At 50.1% G+C, this 21,220-nt stretch overlaps 1 protein-coding gene across 2 annotated transcripts in view; it reads left to right on the top strand.

Moving 5' to 3' along the window:
- Positions 1-21,220, top strand: part of SLC23A2 (solute carrier family 23 member 2) — an 876,666-nt gene that overhangs the window by 849,303 nt on the left and 6,143 nt on the right. For both annotated transcript variants that reach the window (XM_078666639.1, XM_078666640.1), the window contains 3 exons: positions 4,431-4,536; positions 19,288-19,417; positions 20,066-20,203. In XM_078666639.1, coding sequence (XP_078522765.1) covers positions 4,431-4,536; positions 19,288-19,417; positions 20,066-20,203 — 374 coding nt within the window. The remainder of the gene's footprint in view (positions 1-4,430; positions 4,537-19,287; positions 19,418-20,065; positions 20,204-21,220) is intronic.

Below are 21,220 nucleotides of genomic sequence, written 5' to 3'. Positions count from 1 at the left end.
CCTTCGGCCTTACCAGCGCCCCGCGGGTGTTCACAAAGGTGATGGCGGTGGTCGCAGCTCATCTGCGCAGGTTGGGGATTTCAGTCTTCCCCTACCTCGACGACTGGCTGTTGAAGGCGGGCTCGCCCCTGACAGTCGTCAGCCACCTCCAGACTACGGCAGACCTCCTGCATCAGCTGGGGTTCTCGATCAATGTGCCAAAGTCACACCTGTGCCCCTCTCAGAGGCTCCTCTTCATCGGAGCGGTTCTAGACTCGGCGCAGTTCCGTGTTTATCCACCCGAGCAGCGGGTCCGGGATATTCAGGCTCTGATTCCCATCTTTCAGCCGTTATCCCGGGTTTCGGTCAGGTTGACGCTGCGGCTTCTGGGGCTGATGGCCTCCTGCATCCTGCTGGTGCATCACGCCAGGTGGCGGATGCGGGCTCTGCAGTGGGACCTGAAGTTTCAGTGGGCCCAGCATCAGGGCAACCTATCCGACCATGTCCTGATCTCGGAGGGCACTGCGAGACAGCTGCAGTGGTGGCTTACGGACCGCGATTGGGTCAGCGGCAGATCCCTCTCCCTACCCCAACCGGAGCACGTAGTTGTGACGGACGCGTCCCTCCAGGGCTGGGGAGGCCACATGGGAGAGGCGGAGATCAGAGGCCTCTGGTCTCCGGCGGAGTCCCGGCTCCACATCAACCTGTTGGAGCTCAGGGCGATTCGTCTGGCACTGAAGGCATTCCTCCCCTCTGTCCGGGGGAGTGTAGTGCAGGTGTTCACGGACAACACCACCGCCATGTGGTACTGCAACTAACAAGGCGGTGTGGGGTCGTGGATCCTTTGTCAAGAGGCTCTTCGCCTTTGGCAATGGCTGGAACGCCAGGGCGTGACCCTGGTGGCTCAACACCTGGCAGGTTCTCTGAACGCCAGGGCGGACGAGCTCAGCCGTCGGTGCATGATGGATCACGAATGGCGTCTGAACTCGGAAGTGGCGCAAGGCCTCTTACAGCAATGGGGAGAGCCTTGGTTAGATCTATTCGCCACCGAAGAGAACGCGCAATGTCATCAGTTCGGCGCGTTGGAATTTCCAAGGCAGCACTCGCTCGGAGATGCTTTTCGTCGCGAGTGGAGTTGCGGTCTGTTGTACGCCTTTCCGCCTATACCACTTCTGCCCAGAGTGCTGAAGAAGATCAGGCGCGACCGGGCCCAAGTCATCCTTGTGGCTCCGGACTGGGCTCGAAGGTACTGGTATCCCGAGCTACTCAGTATGTCAGTCGACCCCCCGGTTCGTCTGCCTCTTCAGGAGGACCTTCTGTCGCAGCAGCAGGGCACGGTCCTCCACCCGAACCTGTCCAGTCTCCACCTCCATGCTTGGAGATTGAGCGGCGACAGTTGAGGCCATTTGACTTGCCTCCTGAAGTCTGTATCGTCATTCTGGCAGCCAGGCGTCCCTCCACAAAGTCGGTATACGCCTGCAGGTGGAACAGATTTGTGGCATGGTGCACAGCAAAGGCTGTGGGTCCTCTTGCTGCCCCTCTTTCAGAGGTTCTTCTCTTCCTTCTTTCTCTTGCCCAGCAGGGCTCTGCTCTGGGCACTATCAAGGGCTACCTTTCTGCCCTTTCAGCCTTTCTCAGGCTACCTGATCAGCCTTCTTTGTTCAAGTCCCCTATTGTGAACAGATTTCTTAAAGGCATCACTCACACATTTCCCCCTGTTCCGTTTGTGATGCCTCAGTGGGACTTGAACCTGGTTCTAACTTTTCTGATGTGCGCTCCCTTTGAGCCACTTCACAATTGCCCTCTTCGCCTTCTGACTCTGAAGACTGCTTTCCTGGTTGCCATCACCTCTGCCAGGAAAGTGAGTGAGCTCCAGGCTCTTTCTTGTACTCCACCTTTCCTTTCTGTCCATCCGGACAAGGTGGTGCTTCGTACCAAACCATCTTTCCTGCCCAAGGTTGTCACGGCCTTCCACATTGGGCAGTCCATCACCTTGCCTACCTTCTTTCCGCCTCCGCGTCCCTCTAAAGAGGAAGAGCGGCTCCATCGTCTGGACCCAAAACGTGCGCTCTCGTTTTATCTGGATCGCACACGCCAGTTCCGGGTGGATGACCAACTCTTGTTGGTTACGTGGGCGCTAAGAAGGGGAAAGCGGTGCACAAGAGGACCATCTCCCGGTGGATCATCTTGTGTATCCAGGCATGCTACTCTTTGGCTAGGAAGGAGCCTCCTGCTGGATTGCGGGCTCATTCTACCCGAGCCACGGCGACTACCACTGCCCTGGGCAGGGGTGTGCCCTTACAAGACATCTGTCAGGCAGCTACGTGGGCATCGCTGCACACGTTTGCAAGACACTACTGCACGGACAGCCAAGTCCGGAGGGATGGCTTCTTTGGCCGTTCCGTCCTCCAGGACTTTCTGGTGTAAGTATTGGTTCGCAGACCCACCACCGGGGTTGGTATTGCTGGGGTATCTATTCTAAGGTAAGGAATCTAATACTAACGTGTCTCTTTCAGATGCACAAGTTACTACTTGTGTAACGATATATCTGTAAGAGACATTAGTTAGTATTAGATTCCTTACCGACCCACCCATCCTCCCCGTTCTGCGAACCAATATCTAGGGTTAGGGTTGTCCCCTTCAGGGCCCTAGTTTCAATGGCACCAGTGTTGGTTTTTAACATGGCTCTGCGTTCTGGTGCGGAAAAGCTGTGTCTAAGAACTGACGTCAGCACGCGGAGGCGGCGTCTAAGTACTCCGACGACGTCATCACGGTGCCGACGACGGACGCGGAGCCGCAGACGACGCCTACCGACGCGCAAGGGTACTGCTACGCAAAAATTTCCGGATCCAGTCTGACGCCTGGGGATATTCTAAGGTAAGGAATCTAATACTAACTAATGTCTCTTACAGATATATCGTTACACAAGTAGTAACTTGTGCAAATGTGTCCAACTTCATACTTGCCTTTTCAGTGCCTTTCCCCTTTGCCTCTCCCTAGGTATTTTAGATTAATTTACTACCTTGTGTCCACCACCAGTGATAGGAGGTTGTTCCTCTGATTGTTTCACAGTGCTTTCAGTGACAAAATGTTTTGTACTACCCTGAGTAGTGGGCCTAATTCTATTTTAGGTCTGGCCAACCTCCTATGTAGTGAGAGCTACTATTGATCAATAGTAATCATCTTGAGCTACTAATGTAATAAATATTACAGTAAATGCAACATCAGATGTCAGAACTGTATTTTTGAAGTTCGGAGCACTTCGGCTTTAACTCCACTCTTCGTTGCCAGTCCAGAGCTCATACAAAGTGAGGCACACAGCACCGGGGCCCACGTGAGGAGTATGATGATTAGTTATGTTGCAGGCTTTATGTTGTCGGTCATTTTGTAGGCGTCTTTGAGCATGGGACTTTTGGATTGGTTAGGCTGGCTACCACTTCTAGAGATTACAATTTAGCAGTGCGTGCTGCGGCACAAACTAAGGCTAAAGTTCTGATCCATCAAATTATGAATGTGTCCGGGCTCTATGTCCAAGAGCTACCTATAGGCAACGGGTGAATTCGCCTTCGGGAAGGGACCCGTGACCAAGACCTTTTGATTTACTTAAGTGATATGTGTAACAAACTTATTCTTAGGGATTTTTCCGACTGCCTTGTTACTCCATTAGTCTGTTATTGTGTCTAAACAACTAGTGACTAAGCCAAAGGGCTGGCCTATTTGTTAGACGTCTAGAGCTAAACGTATGTTTCTACTGCTTAATGGTTTATTTACTTTTGTAATGTGTATGTTATGTTGTGCCCTGCTTCTGTGTACATTTATAAATTGTAGAGTATCTCCAAGATGGACACACTTTCTATATGTACTCTAGCCGTGGCCTCCAAACTGGCCACATAAATTATACTGTGCTCAAGACATATTTTCACTGGTTAACTTCCCTTTTTTTTCCTTGTTATGCAGCCGGCTACCCTCCCCTCCCCACATGTAACATTCTCCTGTTGCACGGTTTAACCATCATGAATGAGTCTCTGTATGTACGTTTAGATGAAAGCGTTTCAGGGGCGCATCAGACAGTTCATCACGTATCTGTGAAAAACTAACATAAAAGAAACCGTTAAGTGGTGTAGCCTTTTACCTATGACGAGTGCGATCTATACACCGTCCTGGCTGTTAACGTGTGCGCTGTGGGTCCCAGCATAGAAGGAGGCACGTTGGTGGTACAGAGCTTTTGAGTTAAAAGAATTAAATCAACCCAATGTCTTCTTTTTCACAGTGTTTAATTAGAGCCACAGTGCTCGCGGTGTGTGTGTGTGTGTGTGGGCGGGGGGGGGGGGCGATTTCAACGTTAATTCAAATTCATCTGGTTGGAAGGGCCCATTTCTGGCCGGTCAGTCTGTGCATCCGTCTGCCCCGCTTCCTTTCTTCCATGAACCCACCTCTTTCTCTTTCCACAGAGGAATATTCATCGAAGGTTTGTCCTGCATTCTGGATGGGGTCTTCGGCACCGGGAATGGCTCTACGTCCTCCAGCCCCAACATTGGCGTTCTGGGGATCACTAAGGTACTGAAATGGGCAACGTATAACCCTTCTGTTCCCAACTGTTCGGAAATGCTGCCACCGTGCGGTGTCACAGGGAGCTGCTTGTCAAAGCTATCGAAACATTTCTCCTTTTGAAGGCGTAAACATTTGTTGAATGCACTTCCCCATACAGACTTTAGCCGCCGCCTCATTGCGTGCCATAGCCCGGCTGGACACTTACAGTTTAAATCAAATTCGCACTGCTTGAGCTGTCCTGGCCTGGTGACGCCTCAGATAGTGACTCATTCAAAGCATTTCACAGGTCTTTAAAAGACTGTTTTCCAGTTTAAGAGTCTTTGAATGCTTTCACTGCTTTATATGTCCCTTGCCAGGCGCGCATGCCCATTGTTGGCTAAAAGAGCTTTAGACTCATCCCACTGCGGCCTCCTGTTCCCCAACCCTGACTTCTAAAGCGTCCACGCCAGTCACAATTATTCATTCAGCTATTGAGGGTTAGGCTGCAGTGGCGACGGAGCCCTTGTGATAGCATGTTACGAAGTATTTCACAGGGCACGGTCACCCACGCGCCCAAGTAAGTGCATGAAAGTATCGGAACTGTTCCTGAGTGCAAAGGCGACGGGGACAGAGTTGTGGCTAAAAAAGAACATTCTACAACTATGTTGTTGGCCATTAAGCTCTCAAGTTACATTTTTTTTAAATGCAAGTAAACTGACCAGCGCAAAATGCATTCCTATTGCTTTTAACTATTTGGTTGGCCTTTAAGCACTCACCCTAAATATAAAACAAACGCAAGTAAAGTAACCAGTGTGAAATGCATTCTGTCATGTTATGAAAGCTCAGTTGGTTAATGTGATCACTGCAAGTAACACTCCAAGTAACAGACTAATATCCACCACTGAAATTACTTCATATTTCACCATATTAATTCACCACTAATCCTTTATAGGCTTCCTGAATAGCATGCGTCAACAAGCGAGCGATAAATAAATACAAACCTTTGTCCTCCTCTATCCTTCTGCTATCATTCTAAATCCAAATAACTGACTAACCTGTCCACCACTTAAAATGTACTTGCATGTTTCACTATACTAATTCAACACTAATCCTCTATGGGTCCCGGAGTAGCGTGCTACCTGCCGAAAAAGCGCTTCGACGCCTCGTCCGGGGTAGTAATCGCTATATAAAGGCAATCACAATACAATACAATTTGTAGTGTTACGAGGTCCCAGCCTGTGACTGAAAGCAATGTAAATATACATCATCATTTTAAGACAAATTGTATTAACTGCAGACAAATGTGCCAACAAATCTGCTGTCCAAAGTCATTTTTTGGTCATAAAACCTGCAGTTTGCAAAATCACACTTTTTACGACCCATAAATTGATTTTTTAATGTACTAAATCCATTTTGTGACTCGGTAACTGGTTACCTAATTGTAAAAAAAAGGTTATAAAGGCATAACAAATCATTGTTTGGAAGAGGTGTGTTTAGAGCTTCCCTTTTAACCCTTTAGGTGCTGCCGTCGGCCAACGGTCGTCACGGGAACTACCTCCCCAGTGCTGCGTGCGACCGCTGGACGTCCAGTTCAGCACTGGATAATGGACAGCGCAGCACTGGGGAGGTATGTTTACAAGCTCCCAAGGTGTTAAACAGTGATTTGTTATGGTATGTGTTAATGGTTTACAGCAAAAATTGGGTTGTAAAACATTGGAAAATTACCGATTCCTGAGTTGGGGTGATAACATTTGCAAATGTGAATGCAACACTTTCTGAGTTTTTATGGGCGGGGGTTACAACCTCCTGAGGCAATTGGATCGGTGCATCATTAATGTGCTTCAAATATATAAGGGAGGACCTGGCCTGGCAGTTCGGTCTGGACTGTTCCCATGAGGCACAGGGTCAAGACTGTTTTGCATATGGATGGGTCCAAACTGGGGTGGCGTAGTGGGCAAAAGAACAATGGATTTAACCCAGATATTTTGACTGGGGGAGAATGTTTGCATTGTCAGCATTCCGTCCATCATTTGTTTGCTGTAACACTTTTCGCCCTAAGTGGGATGGGTATGCCCAGACGTGGGTCCCTTGCTCACTGTGCCACTGGATTCAAGCTGACCTGGCTGAAGAAGTGTGACATACCCTGAAACCGGTCCCAGGATGCTTATTTCCAGTCCAGGGAGGACCATCATTTGTTTGCTGTAACACATCAAATATATAATCGTCAAACATGAATATCATAACCACAAGAAAACAGACATGTTGTATAGGCACATTGTCAAGCACCAATCAGTAGAGTTTGTCGGCCCCTTCGTCACATGTACTGTCCGAGGATGAAGGACCTCCCAGTCGAACACTTTGCAGGATATCTGGCATGGTGGTGACTGTGGCCTGTCAGGACTTGTCTCTTTTAACATAGCTTTTAAATGGTAACCACATCCACGCAAGAATTCTTCCTAGTATAGGCAACCGTGAGTCGTTCTGCTGAAAGGAAGATAAATAACCTGCCCCTAGAAGTCGTATGGGGATAAACCAAGCTCTCCCCAGCCCCACCGTAGAAGATAACCAGTGGGTCCATTTGCAGGATCACGGAGCAGATCAAGCGAATCTGTTGAAGTACCTCACCACAGAACTGCTTCACCAGCAGACACTACCACCACTCATGGACATATGTGCCCCGGTTCCCACAACCCTTCAACAGAGGTCAGGGGTCCCCGTCATGGCATGTATGTATGTTGGGGTGAAGTACCATCTACTGAGTATTTTATAGACGTGCACTTTTTGCTGTAGACAGATGGACTTTCCAGCCACCCGTGTCCACAGCCGCTGCCAAACCACATCCTTCCTTGGTGCACCAAGGTCCTGCTCCCATCGTGATTGATGGGTATGGCTGTGGGGCTGAGAAAGGCCACAGAGGGGCAACTAATGCCCTTCTTCAGGGTCCCCGTTAGAATAATTGTCCAAGAGGTGGCTTAGCCCTACAGCCCTGTTTTTTTACTGTGTGAGTCTGCCTAGTGAAGTAGTTGACTGAGCTGGAACTCATCCGTCACAGGCAGCTGGAAGAGTTGTCTACATTTGTGCCTACCTAGCATGTTCCTATCTTGATATAAATCACCCAGTTGTGGGGGCCCTTCCCTCTCCAGTCTTCGAAGTGAGGGTCCAGAGTGCCTGATGGAAATTCCAGATTTCACCTAATAGGGGAGAGCTGAGAGGGATATGTGGTGGCTGTCCGATAGCTGTTAATTTTATTCCAGTGTTTCAGATGGGTTACTGTGGCATATAGGGGTAGACACTGGGCCGGGAAGTGGTCCTGAGACTTCACCCACATGATGTGGTGAAAGGGATTGGTGGAGCACCCCTGTTTGAGAAGCTAACGTGGCTTCATGGTATGGAAGGTGATGCCAGTCAAGAGCAGATTGGAGTTGGGTGTCCCAAACGTACTGCTTTATATTGGGACACCCTAAGTCCCTGTTGCTTTTACAAGGCCATTCTGGGTACCTGCGTAGTAAAATGATGCCACATGAACTGTCAGCTGTTTTTTGGTGTGAAGGACGGTCTCCTTGGGTATTCATAGGGGCGGAGTATGGGGGACGAATAACAGTTGGGGAGGTGGCTAATTTTTATACTGTTAATGTGGCCGAGCCATGTGATCTCCAGCCTATCCCAGCGGTACAGGTCTTTGTGAAGTGCATCTAGCACTGGCGGGATATTGCTGGAGTATAGCATGTGGATTGAATTTGTGTGGGAAATTCCCAAGTAGAGGAGAGAAGAGGCTTCCCACAGTAAGCCATGGTGTGCCACCGCCACAATGTCAACAGGCTTGGCATAGTTGAAGCAAAACCCAAAACCCGCCTCAAACTACTACAACTCACCTAATTGGAGTAGGAGGGATATGGTGGGGCAAGTGAGGAAGCACATAATCTCATCAGTGAAAACAGCTAGTTTGTACTGTTCGCCATCCACCTCTAACTGTTTTATCCCAGGATTGGATTCTATGCGATAGATAAGGTATCCCTGTGCAATGATATGGAGTGGAGAGGTCTCCATTGACGGTAAGGCGGGACTTCAGAGCAACATAATTTTCCAGTATGTAGGTCACCATATTCGGGCCCAGCCCTGTTTTGATTAGGACCGCCTGGAGAAACTGCCAGTCTAATTGATCGAAAGCCTTGTTTGCATCTATCAAGAGAAGGATCCCACATCAGCGACATTTACTGCCAGTTGTACATTGTCTCTGCCGTTTTCAAATGGATCCTGACTAGCAACTAGACAGCAGTAGGGGCCAAATTGTGTGGAGTCAGGAGACCAAGATGGAAGTAAAGATTTTAACGTTAAAATCAAGCTATGCGATGGGCCAGTAGGAGCACCAAGCAGAGGGATCCATACTGGGTTACAATAATAAAGTGACTGTGGATTCCATCATGGTGGGGATCACCATTTTGGATTGCAAGAAATAATATTAGACCCTGGACAGTGGTCCGCTAATAATTTGCATTAGGATTTGTAAAATGACATTGAGTACTCATCTGGTCTGTGAGCCTTATTTGCTTTCCATTGTGATGTAGTGGCCCTCACTAATTCTGGTGTGATTGGGTGCTCCAGCTCTTGAAAGAGTATGGGGTCTATGTGAGGGAAGGAAAAGCCCCCCAGATAGTGGCCCCAGGCGTCCGCAGATATGGGTTGGGCTTGATGCAGTGCAGAGTAGTAGGATGTAAATAGCTCAAGGATTTCAGGAGTGTTGGCATAGGCATTAGTGTTATCTTTAATGGAGGAAACCTGGTTCCTCATCTGTTTATCGTAACTTATAGACCAACAGCTTATTGACTTTGTTTCCCTTCTTATAGTATTTCTGGTTGACGTAAAGCAGCTTGTCTGCAATATATAACTGCTCTAATTCCCCATGGATGCGTTAGCAGGTCCTTATATACCCTTGACAAGCCTGTAGTCTTTTGCTGCACCGGAAGCCAAGAGAGACAAGTCTCCAAGTTCACCTTTTAGGCCTTGGCCAGTTTAATAAAGGTGGATGCATGTTTTATTAGTTTCCCCCTTTGTAGCGCCTTAGCTGCATCCCACGGGTTTGCACATGAGACATATCCAGTATAATTATGTTTGAAATAGTGTTCAACAGCCTCCTGTATCAAGTCCCTCAGCGCTAACTCTGGAAAAGCGTTTTTGTTAATGTACCAAGTGGGGTCCAATCGCTGAGGGAGGGTGCCTACATCGAGCAGTAGGAACACGGAGTATGATCGGACAGATTCAGAGTGTCAATGGAAGGTGAGAGGAAGCGGAACTGAAGGGGCTGCCTGACTAAAATGAGGTTACAAATTTGTATAGAAAGTGTTATTACCCCCCTAATGGATCTCCCTCCCAATTTCCGATAAGTGTAAATCTTGCATACCCTGGGTTAAGGATGGAGAACTTAGGTATGTGTTGTAATGTCCAACTGAGTGTTCGACCTCTGGATTTAAAACCATATTTAACTCTCCCCTAACAATTAGGTCGCCTGTGGTAAACTGTGCTATCTATTGGAGTACTGAATCGTAGAACTCATTCTTGTGTTCATTGGGGCTATATATGGAGAAGAGAGTAAGTGAATATGAACCCATGCGGACTCTCACGCTTTTCACCCTGCCCTCCTTGTCTACATGCATGCAATCATATTTTATGGACAACCCCTTCTAAAATAAGCCAGCCAGGCCCTTAGTTTTGGTGCGACCGGGGTCATTCAACTGGAGTGGGTACCATTAAGAATAGAGCCTTTTGGTGTCCGGTCGAAGGAGGTGAGGCTCCTGAATCATGGTTATGTCTATAGCCATTTGAATAATGCCTTACTTTTTATCGTGAAGTTCGGCACTTGTATATTTAGTAAAGCTATATGTCAGAACCTAAATGAAACGCACTTAACTTCCCACGTTCAGTCACAGAGGCAGCATGGTCCCTCAATCCCCTGAAAGCATCCGACAGCCAGTGGATAGTCATCCGGGTGCCAACTGATACTCCCAAGAAACGGGGTATGGGGAAAAAAAAAACTAGGAAAACAAGCTAAAATACGAATCTGACGAATGAGTACACAGTCGTACAGATAAGAGAAGTCACAGCACAGTTACCGGACCATACCCCTAGTGCCAGGAATGATTTACTGTTTGTGTCTGCTCTACACGTTGGAGATGCTTCTTCCATTTGGATCTGGTAACTACAACAATGGTTCCTCACCCAACTATGGTTCAGGCTGTACGCGGAGAGGCCCCCTGTTAAGGTGTCACACGGAAACAAAAGACTTAAACAGGTCTGATCCTAATCTGCTGTGATTCACCTGAAAACATGCATCACATGTGACATAGATAAAGTTGCACACTCGAGCACTCTTTCTGCCAACACACTCTTGTTGTGACACACCACCAGTTCCAAATGCCTCTGCTGGGCGGAAATGTTAAATCTGAAAGAGACACGTTAGTGATAGATTCCTTACCTTAGAAAATCCCCAGGCATCAGACTGGATCCGGAAACTTTTGCGTAGCAGTACCCTTGCGCGTCGGTAGGCGTCGTCTGCGGCTCCGCGTCCGTCGTCGGCGTCGTGGGTGCCGTGATGACGTCGTCGGAGTACTTAGACGCCGCCTCCACGTGCTGACGTCAGTTCTTCTTTTTTCCGCGCCAGCAGCACAGATCCGAAAAAAGTGGAACCTTAGTCTTTTTTGACTAAACGTTTTTGATCTCTTTTGATCGTTCTTTTTTGAGTCTTCGACTCCGAACGGTACCGGTAGGGATGCCAGGTTTCAAGCACTGTGAGGATTGTGACCGACTGATGTCGGTCACGGAGCCTCACCGTTGGTGCCTCCACTGTCTCGGCGTCGACCACGACGATAAGACTTGTTCCGACTGCCGGGCCCTGACTTCGAAAGCTAGGCAGGAGCGGTCCCGCAAGCGACTCGAACTCCGGCAGTCGGCCCCGCGCCAAGAGAGGTCCCGGTCCGAACGGAGGGACCGGTCGCGGGAGCGGAGCCGCCATAGCGTGGAAGGGTATACTCAGATGTGAGTCCCTTGCTCATTGCACCATCAGGATTCAAGCAAGCCGGGCCGAAGACGCCTGAAATGGCAGAAACCGGTCCCCGGAAGCTTGTTTCCTTCCCAGTGTAAGAATTGGCTTTTGTAGTCTGGTCTGCCCTGTTCCCATGATGCACTGGGCCAGGGACAGACTAATTTGCATACAGCCGGGTTCTGAAACTGGGATGGTGCAATGAGCTAAAAAACGGTGTTGGATCTAGCCCTGATCTCTTGACTGGGTGAGAGTACTCTGCTTAATTCAGAGACTCTGTCCATCACCACCCCTTGTTGTAAATAATTTTGTCCACCCTAAGCGTGGAAGGGTATACTCAGATGTGAGTCCCTTGCTCATTGCACCATCAGGATTCAAGCAAGCCGGGCCGAAGACGCCTGAAATGGCAGAAACCGGTCCCCGGAAGCTTGTTTCCTTCCCAGTGTAAGAATTGGCTTTTGTAGTCTGGTCTGCCCTGTTCCCATGATGCACTGGGCCAGGGACAGACTAATTTGCATACAGCCGGGTTCTGAAACTGGGATGGTGCAATGAGCTAAAAAACGGTGTTGGATCTAGCCCTGATCTCTTGACTGGGTGAGAGTACTCTGCTTAATTCAGAGACTCTGTCCATCACCACCCCTTGTTGTAAATAATTTTGTCCACCCTAAGCGTGGAAGGGTATACTCAGATGTGAGTCCCTTGCTCATTGCACCATCAGGATTCAAGCAAGCCGGGCCGAAGACGCTGGAAATGGCAGAAACCGGTCCCCGGAAGCTTGTTTCCTTCCCAGTGTAAGAATTGGCTTTTGTAGTCTGGTCTGCCCTGTTCCCATGATGCACTGGGCCAGGGACAGACTAATTTGCATACAGCCGGGTTCTGAAACTGGGATGGTGCAATGAGCTAAAAAACGGTGTTGGATCTAGCCCTGATCTCTTGACTGGGTGAGAGTACTCTGCTTAATTCAGAGACTCTGTCCATCACCACCCCTTGTTGTAAATAATAGCTCCGGGAGTCGACATCACTCCTCTGGGTCGAAGCCGTCAGGTAAGCACAAGAAGTCGAAGAGACGTCATCGCTCGTCCGACTCCCCCCGACGCTCGCGCGACGCGGCCGGGGGGGTTCAGGTGACACCGCCCACGCGGCTCCGTCGCAGGCGCCGCGTCCGGCCCCATACCCTCCGGTCCCTGGGCCGCGTGCGACGCAGGAGGAGATCGAGCGGTTCCTCATGGCCATGAGGTCCTTCATGGCCATGAGGTCCCTCGCTCCCCCGGCGGGCTCCGCGGCGCATTCGGGCCCAGCGGACCCGTCTGGGGGCCCTAGCGGGTCGCAGGCTCCGGCCCCGACGCCGCCGAGTGCTTCGGCCTCGGTGCCGCCGGCGTCTTCGGGCCCGGCGCCGCATGGCCCCATTGGATCCGGTTCCGGAACCGGGTCGTCGCCGGTGGACCTCACGACCTCCCCGGCGCCAGTCCCTCAGGTGTCACCCCCGGCGCCGTCTTTGGGCGGCGCCGTCCCCGAGGCCTCGCTCGAACCGGCGCCGTTACAGACGCCGTTCGGAGAGTTTATCTTTCATGAGCCGGCCCCATCATTTGACACCCCTGGGTACCAGGAGATGGATGATGAGGGGGATTGGGAGGGGTCTGAGGACCCTCTGACACAAGAGTGTCAGTCCCAGGAGGACTGGACAGAGAAACCTGGGGATGCCAGTGGTCTGGATACATCACCAGACACTGGCTTTGTCTCCCCTCCTACCGTGGCTACGGAGGAGGGGGCTGCCTATAGTGTGGTGCTGACGCGGGCGGCCAAGGCCTTGGGCCTTGAACTCCACGTCGTGGCCGTGAGGACTAACCTCCTCACTGAGGTCCTTAAACTGTAGTCAAGCTCGGCCGAGCCTCTGCTGCCGTTTAATGAGGCCTTGGCCGACGTTCTTTTGGGCACTTGGTCCAGACCCGCTACAGGGTCGCCTGTAGATAGGAACGTGGCCAGACTCCACCGCCCGGCCCCGGGCGACCCTTGTTTCCTGTCCAACCACCCCACCCCTGAGAGCCTGGTGATCCAGGCCTCTAATTCCCAGACCGCATTCCAGTCGGCTCCGCCTGACAGGGAATCCAAGAGGTATGAGCAATACGGCAAGAAGGTATTCTCCTCCCTTAGTTTGGGACCGCGGTCTTCCAACACCGCATGCCTCTTGGGCCGCTACACCCACTCCTTGTGGGACACGGTCGCTGACGTGCTGCCAGAATGCCCGCTGGAGGTACTGGCTAAACTCGGCCAAGCCCTTGTGGAGGGCCGAGATGCGGCACGTTATTCAATTCGGTGTGGACTGGATACCACCGATTCACTGGGTAGAGCGATGGCAACGAAGGTGGCGATTCGTCGCCACGCCTGGTTGAGATCCGCCAACTTCTCGGCCGATGTCCAGAATACACTGATGGACATGCCGTTTGATGGCCGTCGTCTTTTTGGCGACAAGGCAGACCATGCGCTTGAGCGCTTTAAGGACTCCAGGGCTACGGCTAAGTCCTTGGGCCTCTCGGCCCCGCGCCAGCAATCAGCTGCCTTTCACTCCTTTCGTGGCCACGGAAGGGGTGTTCCCACACGTGCTGCCAGCCACGCGCCGCAAGGTAATTCCCAACGCGGTGGCGGCCGTGGAAACCGCCGTGGTGGCGGTTGGGGTCAACTGCGAGGTCAGTCCACACCTTCCCCCGCGGCATCCGCCTCAAAACCCTCCTAGTCCGTGCTTTCAGGCCCATGTGTCGCCAGTGGGGGGCAGGGTTCGCCATCACCTACTCCACTGGCACACTGTCACGTCGGACAGGTGGGTGCTGCAAATCGTCCGAAGGGGCTACTCCCTCCCCTTCGAGACAACCCCTCCAGCCATGCCACCGCAATACCACCGAGTATCGGGGGATCATTTGCGACTTCTGCAGGAGGAAGTTACGGCCCTCTTGGCCAAGAGGGCCATCGAGCGCGTTCCTGGGCCAGAAGTAGGGTGTGGTTGTTACTCCCACTACTTTCTGGTACCCAAGAAGGGCAAAGGGGGCCTACGCCCTATCTTGGACCTCCGGAACGTCAACGGCTTCCTCCGGAAGGAGAAGTTCAAAATGCTGACACTGGCTCAGGTCCTAGCTGCCCTGGACCCAGAAGACTGGATGGTAGCGTTGGACTTGCAGGACGCTTATTTCCACATCCCCGTCCTGCCGGCCCATCGGCGCTACCTGCGGTTCACGGTTGGCTACGAGCACTTTCAGTTTACTGTGCTCCCCTTCGGCCTTACCAGCGCCCCAGCGTTCACAAAGGTGATGGCGGTGGTCGCAGCTCATCTGCGCAGGTTAGAGGTTTCAGTTTTCCCCTACCCCGACGACTGGTTGTTGAAGGCGGGCTCGCCCCAGACAGTCGTCCGCCACCTCCAGACTACGGCAGGCCTCCTGTATCAGCTGGGGTTCTCCCTCAATGTGCCAAAGTCACACCTCTGCCCCTCTCGGAAGCTCCTCTTCATCGGAGTGGTTCTCGACTCTGCGCAGTTTCGGGTTTATCCTCCCAAACAGCGGGTCCGGGATATTCAGGCTCTGATTCCACTCTTTCAGCCTTTATCCCGGGTCTCGGTCAGGTTGACGCTGCGGCTTCTGGGGCTGTTGGCCTCCTGCATCCTTCTGGTGCATCACGCTCGGTGGCGGATGCGGGCTCTGCAGTAAGACCTGAAATTTCAGTGGGCCCAGCATCAGGGCAACCTTTCTGACCATGTCCTGATCTCGGAGGGCACTGCGAGACAGCTGCAGTGGTGGCTCACGGACTGCGATTGGGTCAGCGGCAGATCCCTCTCCCTTCCCCAACCGGAGCACGTAGTTGTGACGGACGCGTCCCTTCAGGGCTGGGGAGGCCACATGGGAGAGGCGGAGATCAGAGGCCTCTGGTCTCCGGCGGAGTCCCAGCTCAATATCAACCTTTTGGAGCTGCGGGCGATTCGTCTAGCACTGAAGGCATTCCTCCCCTCTGTCCGGGGGATTGTAGTGCAGGTGTTCACGGACAACACCACCGCCATGTGGTACTGCAACAAACAGGGCGGGGTGGGGTCGTGGACCCTTTGCCAGGAGGCTCTGCGCCTCTGGCAGTGGCTGGAACATCAGGGCGTGACCCTGGTGGTTCAACACCTGGCAGGTTCTCTGAACACCAGGGAGGACGAACTCAGTCGTCGGTGCATGATGGATCACGGATGTCGTCTGAACTCGGACGTGGCGCAAAGCCTCTTTCAGCGATGGGGAGAGCCTTGGTTAGATCTATTCGCCACCGAAGAGAACGTGCAATGTCATCAGTTCTGCGCGTTGGAATTTCCAAGGTGGCACTCGCTCGGCGGCGCTTTTCATCGCATGTGGAGTTGCGGTCTGTTGTACGCCTTTCCGCCTATACCACTTCTGCCCAGAGTGCTGAAGAAGATCAAGCGCGACCGGGCACAAGTCATCCTTGTGGCTCCGGACTGGGCACGAAGGTACTGGTTTCCAGAGCTACTCAGTATGTCAGTCGATCCCCCGGTTTGTCTGCCTCTTCTGGAGGACCTTCTGTCGCAGCAGCAGGGGACGGTCCTCCACCCCAACCTGTCCAGTCTCCACCTCCATGCTTGGAGATTGAGCGGCGACAGTTGAGGCCATTTGACTTGCCTCCTGAAGTCTGTAATGTCATTCTGGCAGCCAGGCCTCCCTCCACGAAGTCGGTATACGCCTGCAGGTGGAACAGATTTGTGGCATGGTGCACAGCAAAGGCTGTGGATCCTCTTGCTGCCCCTCTTTCTGAGGTTCTTCTCTTCCTTCTTTCTCTTGCCCAGCAGGGCTCTGCTCTGGGCACTATCAAGGGCTACCTTTCTGCCCTTTCAGCCTTTCTAAGGTTGCCTGATCAACCTTCTTTGTTCAAGTCCCCTATTGTAAACCGATTTCTGAAGGGCATCACACACACGTTCCCTCCTGTTCCGTTTGTGATGCCTCAGTGGGACTTGAACCTTGTTCTTACGTTTCTGATGTGCGCTCCCTTTGAGCCACTTCACAACTGTCCTCTCCGTCTTCTTACTTTGAAGACTGCCTTCCTGGTTGCCATCACCTCTGCCAGGAGAGTGAGTGAGCTCCAGGCTCTTTCCTGTACACCCCCTTTCCTTTCTGTCCATCCGGACAAGTTTGTGTTGCGTACTAAGCCATCTTTCCTGCCCAAGGTTGTCACGGCCTTCCATATCGGGCAGTCTATCACCTTTCCCACCTTCTTCCCGCCACCGCATCCCTCTAAAGAGGAAGAGCGGCTCCACCGTCTGGACCCAAAACGTGCGCTTTCATTCTACTTGGATCGCACACGCCAGTTCCGGGTGGATGACCAACTCTTTGTTGGTTACGTGGGCGCTAAGAAGGGAAAAACGGTGCACAAGAGGACCATCTCGCGGTGGATCATCTTGTGTATCCAGGCATGTTACTCCTTAGCTAAGAAGGAGCCCCCTGTTGGATTACGGGCTCATTCCACCCGGGCCACGGCGACTACAACTGCCCTGGGCCGGGGAGTGCTCTTGCAGGACATTTGCCAGGCAGCTACGTGGGCCTCGCTGCACACGTTTGCAAGACACTACTGCCCGGACAGTCAAGTCCGGAGGGATGGCTTCTTTGGCCGTTCCGTCCTCCAGGACTTTCTGGTGTGATTATTGGTTCGCAGACCCACCACCGGGGTTGGTATTGCTGGGGTATCTATTCTAAGGTAAGGAATCTATCACTAACGTGTCTCTTTCAGATGCACAAGTTACTACTTGTGTAACGATATATCTGTAAGAGACATTAGTTAGTGATAGATTCCTTACCGACTCACCCATCCTCCCCGTTCTGCGAACCGATATCTAGGGTTACGGTCATCCCATTTCAGGGCCCTAGTTTCAATGGCACCAGTGTTGGTTTTTAACATGGCTCGGTGCTTCTGGCGCGGAAAAGCTGTGTCTAAGAACTGACGTCAGCATGCGGAGGCGGCGTCTAAGTACTCCGACAACGTCATCACGTCGCCGACGACGGACGCGGAGCCGCAGACGACACCTACCGTCGCGCAAGGGTACTGCTACGCAAACATTTCCGGATCCAGTCTGACGCCTGGGGATATTCTAAGGTAAGGAATCTATCACTAACTAATGTCTCTTACTGATATATCGTTACACAAGTAGTAACTTGTGCGAATGGTTCAATGTGGGGCTCTTTGGTTATTATCCTTAAGTACACAAGCGGTCGTTGCAACCTTTGTTGAAGGAATCACACCAGATGTTTTATGAGACCGTTACACTACAATAAGCACACTCTGTATTGATGTAGAATTTGCTTTATTGTATGCCTTGTGTGGTTTTTTTCCGCAAAATGTTGTCTATGCAGTCCCCATACACCCACACCCCCCTTGTTTAGGCAATGCATTGCTGTGCCCCGCCTCTTCAAACTAGTGTATTTTGTCAGCAACATGGCTTGTAAAACCTTATTCTGTTGTCCATTTTAGCCAGCATAGTTCTGATATAGTGTATAATAGGTTTCAATGCAAAAGTATAACCAGGTTTTCTGTATGGTGTTTCTCTTGGGCCCCAATCAGCCTTGTCCCTTTCTCCAACCAGGCCAGGCTAAGTGGTATAATTAGTAATGGAGTTTATGAACAGCCATTATAGAGACTATGGTTATTCTTCTCAATGGCATTTGTAACAAATGTTGCATTTTATAATGCACATGTCCCTGCAGAACTACATTAAAAAATATATATTTTAGTGGGTTTCACACATTGTCCTTGGCGTTTCAGAACATAACAGAAAGCGTGGCTGCTGTTATAACATATGCGATTAAGAAACACACTTTCTTTGCAGGGCAATGTCCATTAACCACACATTATATGCATTCCGGACTTTGAAGGAATACTTGTAGTATCCTTTGCATCTAGAACTACATTTACTTTAAAGTTATGTTAAGGCAACTACGTTATTTTGCCAGTTTTCTTGGTTTGGTGGCTTCCTGAATGAATGTAGCTCGTCATCCTAAGTGAGAACTGCTGTGAATTGCAGGGGTGATCCAAAGCATTCCTGAGGTCCTTTGTATTGGGCCGGTGGTTAGGGTGTGAACGATGGAAGCCTTGGAGTCCCTCAGAGATGTAGGGACAGCCCTTGCTCCTATGTAGCTGCTTCTTCCCAGCATGTTGTGCTATAGTTTAGCCTTTTCCTCTTTCATGCCTTTTGCCTTGAATTACCCTGAGGTGGGGTTCCTAATCCCACCCCACTTTCTTGCTGAAGCTAGACAACCATGACTGTGGCCTGACCGTTCTTGGAGGGGTATGCAAAGTCAATAACTGCCTGAAACCAGTCCCAGAAATTGGCCTGTGGAATACACAAACTGTCTGCATACGGTGGGGCAGAAAGCACTGGTTCAAGTTCCATAACATCTAATTTATCAGCCCCAAGAGTCTGACAGCAGTGAGACTGGGAAATAACTCTATGCTTCATGGTTGGGGATACAGACTACAAACTCTTCTTTACCATGTTCAGGAACATCTACCTGGAAGTCCTGCAACCCACCAAGAAGTGCTGCCTTAACACCACCTTGAGGATGGTGTTAATGAATACAATCCAAGGTTCATGCCTGACCAAATTCACATTTATGTACAAGCGGCACTTGTACCATGTGTTGTTGAAGTGTTTTTAGTGGCTAATGACGAGCTGAAGTGAAGTACTACAGGACCCAGAATAAACCTTTTTCTATTCTTCTGGACAGGTGGCGAGCCGCAGGGTGATCCAGTATGGGGCTGCTTTCATGCTACTCTTGGGCATGATAGGGAAGTTCAGTGCCCTCTTCGCATCTCTGCCAGACCCAGTTCTGGGTGCACTTTTTTGTACCCTCTTTGGTAAGAACCTTATTCTGTTGTGTTCTCACTATCCCTAACTCCTATTTGTACTTGGGGATAGAAATGTATAACTTATTTGGCATCTCATTCTTGTACCTGTGGCCTGGTGATGTTGAGCTAAGTGAGAAATCTATGGGGGAATGATCAGTGCAGTAAGTTGCAATGTTGGAACCAGTACATGCATGTCCCTTTGTTTGTAGCCAGATACTGCTCAACCAGATCTTTGAACCTGTAGCATATTCAGGGCACGTCTATATGCGTTTCTTAATTCATGGTTTCTAATACAGAATAGTCCAGTTTTATGATCATTTGCGGTCAATGTGAAAAGACCACATGGGAACAAGATCTAGTATTGATCAGCATGCCACTTCTCTATTGTCCGGCTCTAGTAACCTCACCAGTAAAACACCTCCAATCAGCCATCTTCAGTTCTCCCTAGGGAGTCCATGGGTTTGGGTGTAGCTTAGAGATTTTGTAATACATAGTTTTTAGATTCTTTTTGTGTTTTCACTTTTTAAAGATCGTTCAGTGTGATGGCACTGTCCTAGTAGAAGCTTAACTTGCTTTTGTTTTGTAGTTCCAGAATGCGTTTCTTTATCAGACATAGGTTAGTCCTGCTGATGCTTTTGTTTGTCATCCCTCCTCCAGGTATGATAACAGCAGTGGGTTTATCAAACTTGCAGTTCGTTGACTTGAACTCTTCCCGGAATCTGTTTGTTCTTGGCTTTTCCATTTTTTTTGGACTTGTTCTTCCAAGTTACCTCAAGGAAAACCCACTGGTGACAGGTAAGACTGTTGGGGGTTACCAAGTATGCTTTCTGTTGTACTGTTCAAGGTGTTAAACTTTTATATGTTGGAACAAAAAGCATTGTCTAGTTTCTCAATCACTAAGTTTCATTCAATATGATAGCTGTACGAACAGGTCAACTTTTATAGCAGAAGTAACACCACCCCTAAATATTACTGGATACAAATTCAAACCTAGCATTTGGTTCTGATGCCAGTGGATATTAATATTTTAGAAATTGATGTTTTTGAGGTTATGCAGAGTATTTGGAGAAGTGTGGCTCACTGGTTAGAAGCGGCAGACCCTGAAGCAGAGGTCAGCCCGGGACCAGGGTTCAATTCCCGACGCGGCAGGGTCTTGGGTCAATGTCCGCGGACTCGATAATTCTCGCTTAGGTGCCTACGCTAACCATGGGTCCCACTCGGCAACTCTGGGCAATAGCTTGCTTAATCTCCACAACGGCCCCAGCAACGCCGGGGATGCCTGGCTCCACCTTGGGGTGCCCTCTCACAGGGAAAGCCAGGACGGGTTCCCCAGCGGTATACAGCGCCAGGACGCCACGTAACGAGGTAACAGTGCGCTTTACAAGTATACATACATTACATTACATTACTCTGGAAAGTGTCTACCTTGGTGTTACTTCTTCAGTGACTTTGCAGACAAGAATCTTTAAATCCCTATTTGTGACATATTTAATTACAATTTACTGCATGAAAGAATATGAACATCATAATTAACTTTATTCGGTCATTACCACCATCAAAGTGCAAGAGCAAACATTACAAAGAATTAGTTGAAACTAATATGGCTGTTATACAATAAAAAGCAGAAATTAGATATAATGTTAAAACCAACAACATAGTGTGCTTATTTAAAACAATGATAAAAAATGGTTAAAACCGAGAATGAGCCTTCTAATACTGTACAGCTAGGCCCACACAAAATTGATCTGTTATTTTTTTTTAAAAAGTGCAAAGCAGTGCAAGGGTACAGTACAGCCAGAGTAGGGATAATTC

Source organism: Lissotriton helveticus, chromosome 11 (assembly GCF_964261635.1).
Source record: "Lissotriton helveticus chromosome 11, aLisHel1.1, whole genome shotgun sequence".
In the NCBI taxonomy this organism is placed as follows: Eukaryota; Metazoa; Chordata; class Amphibia; order Caudata; family Salamandridae; genus Lissotriton; species Lissotriton helveticus.
This window is presented reverse-complemented; position numbering and strand designations above follow the sequence as displayed.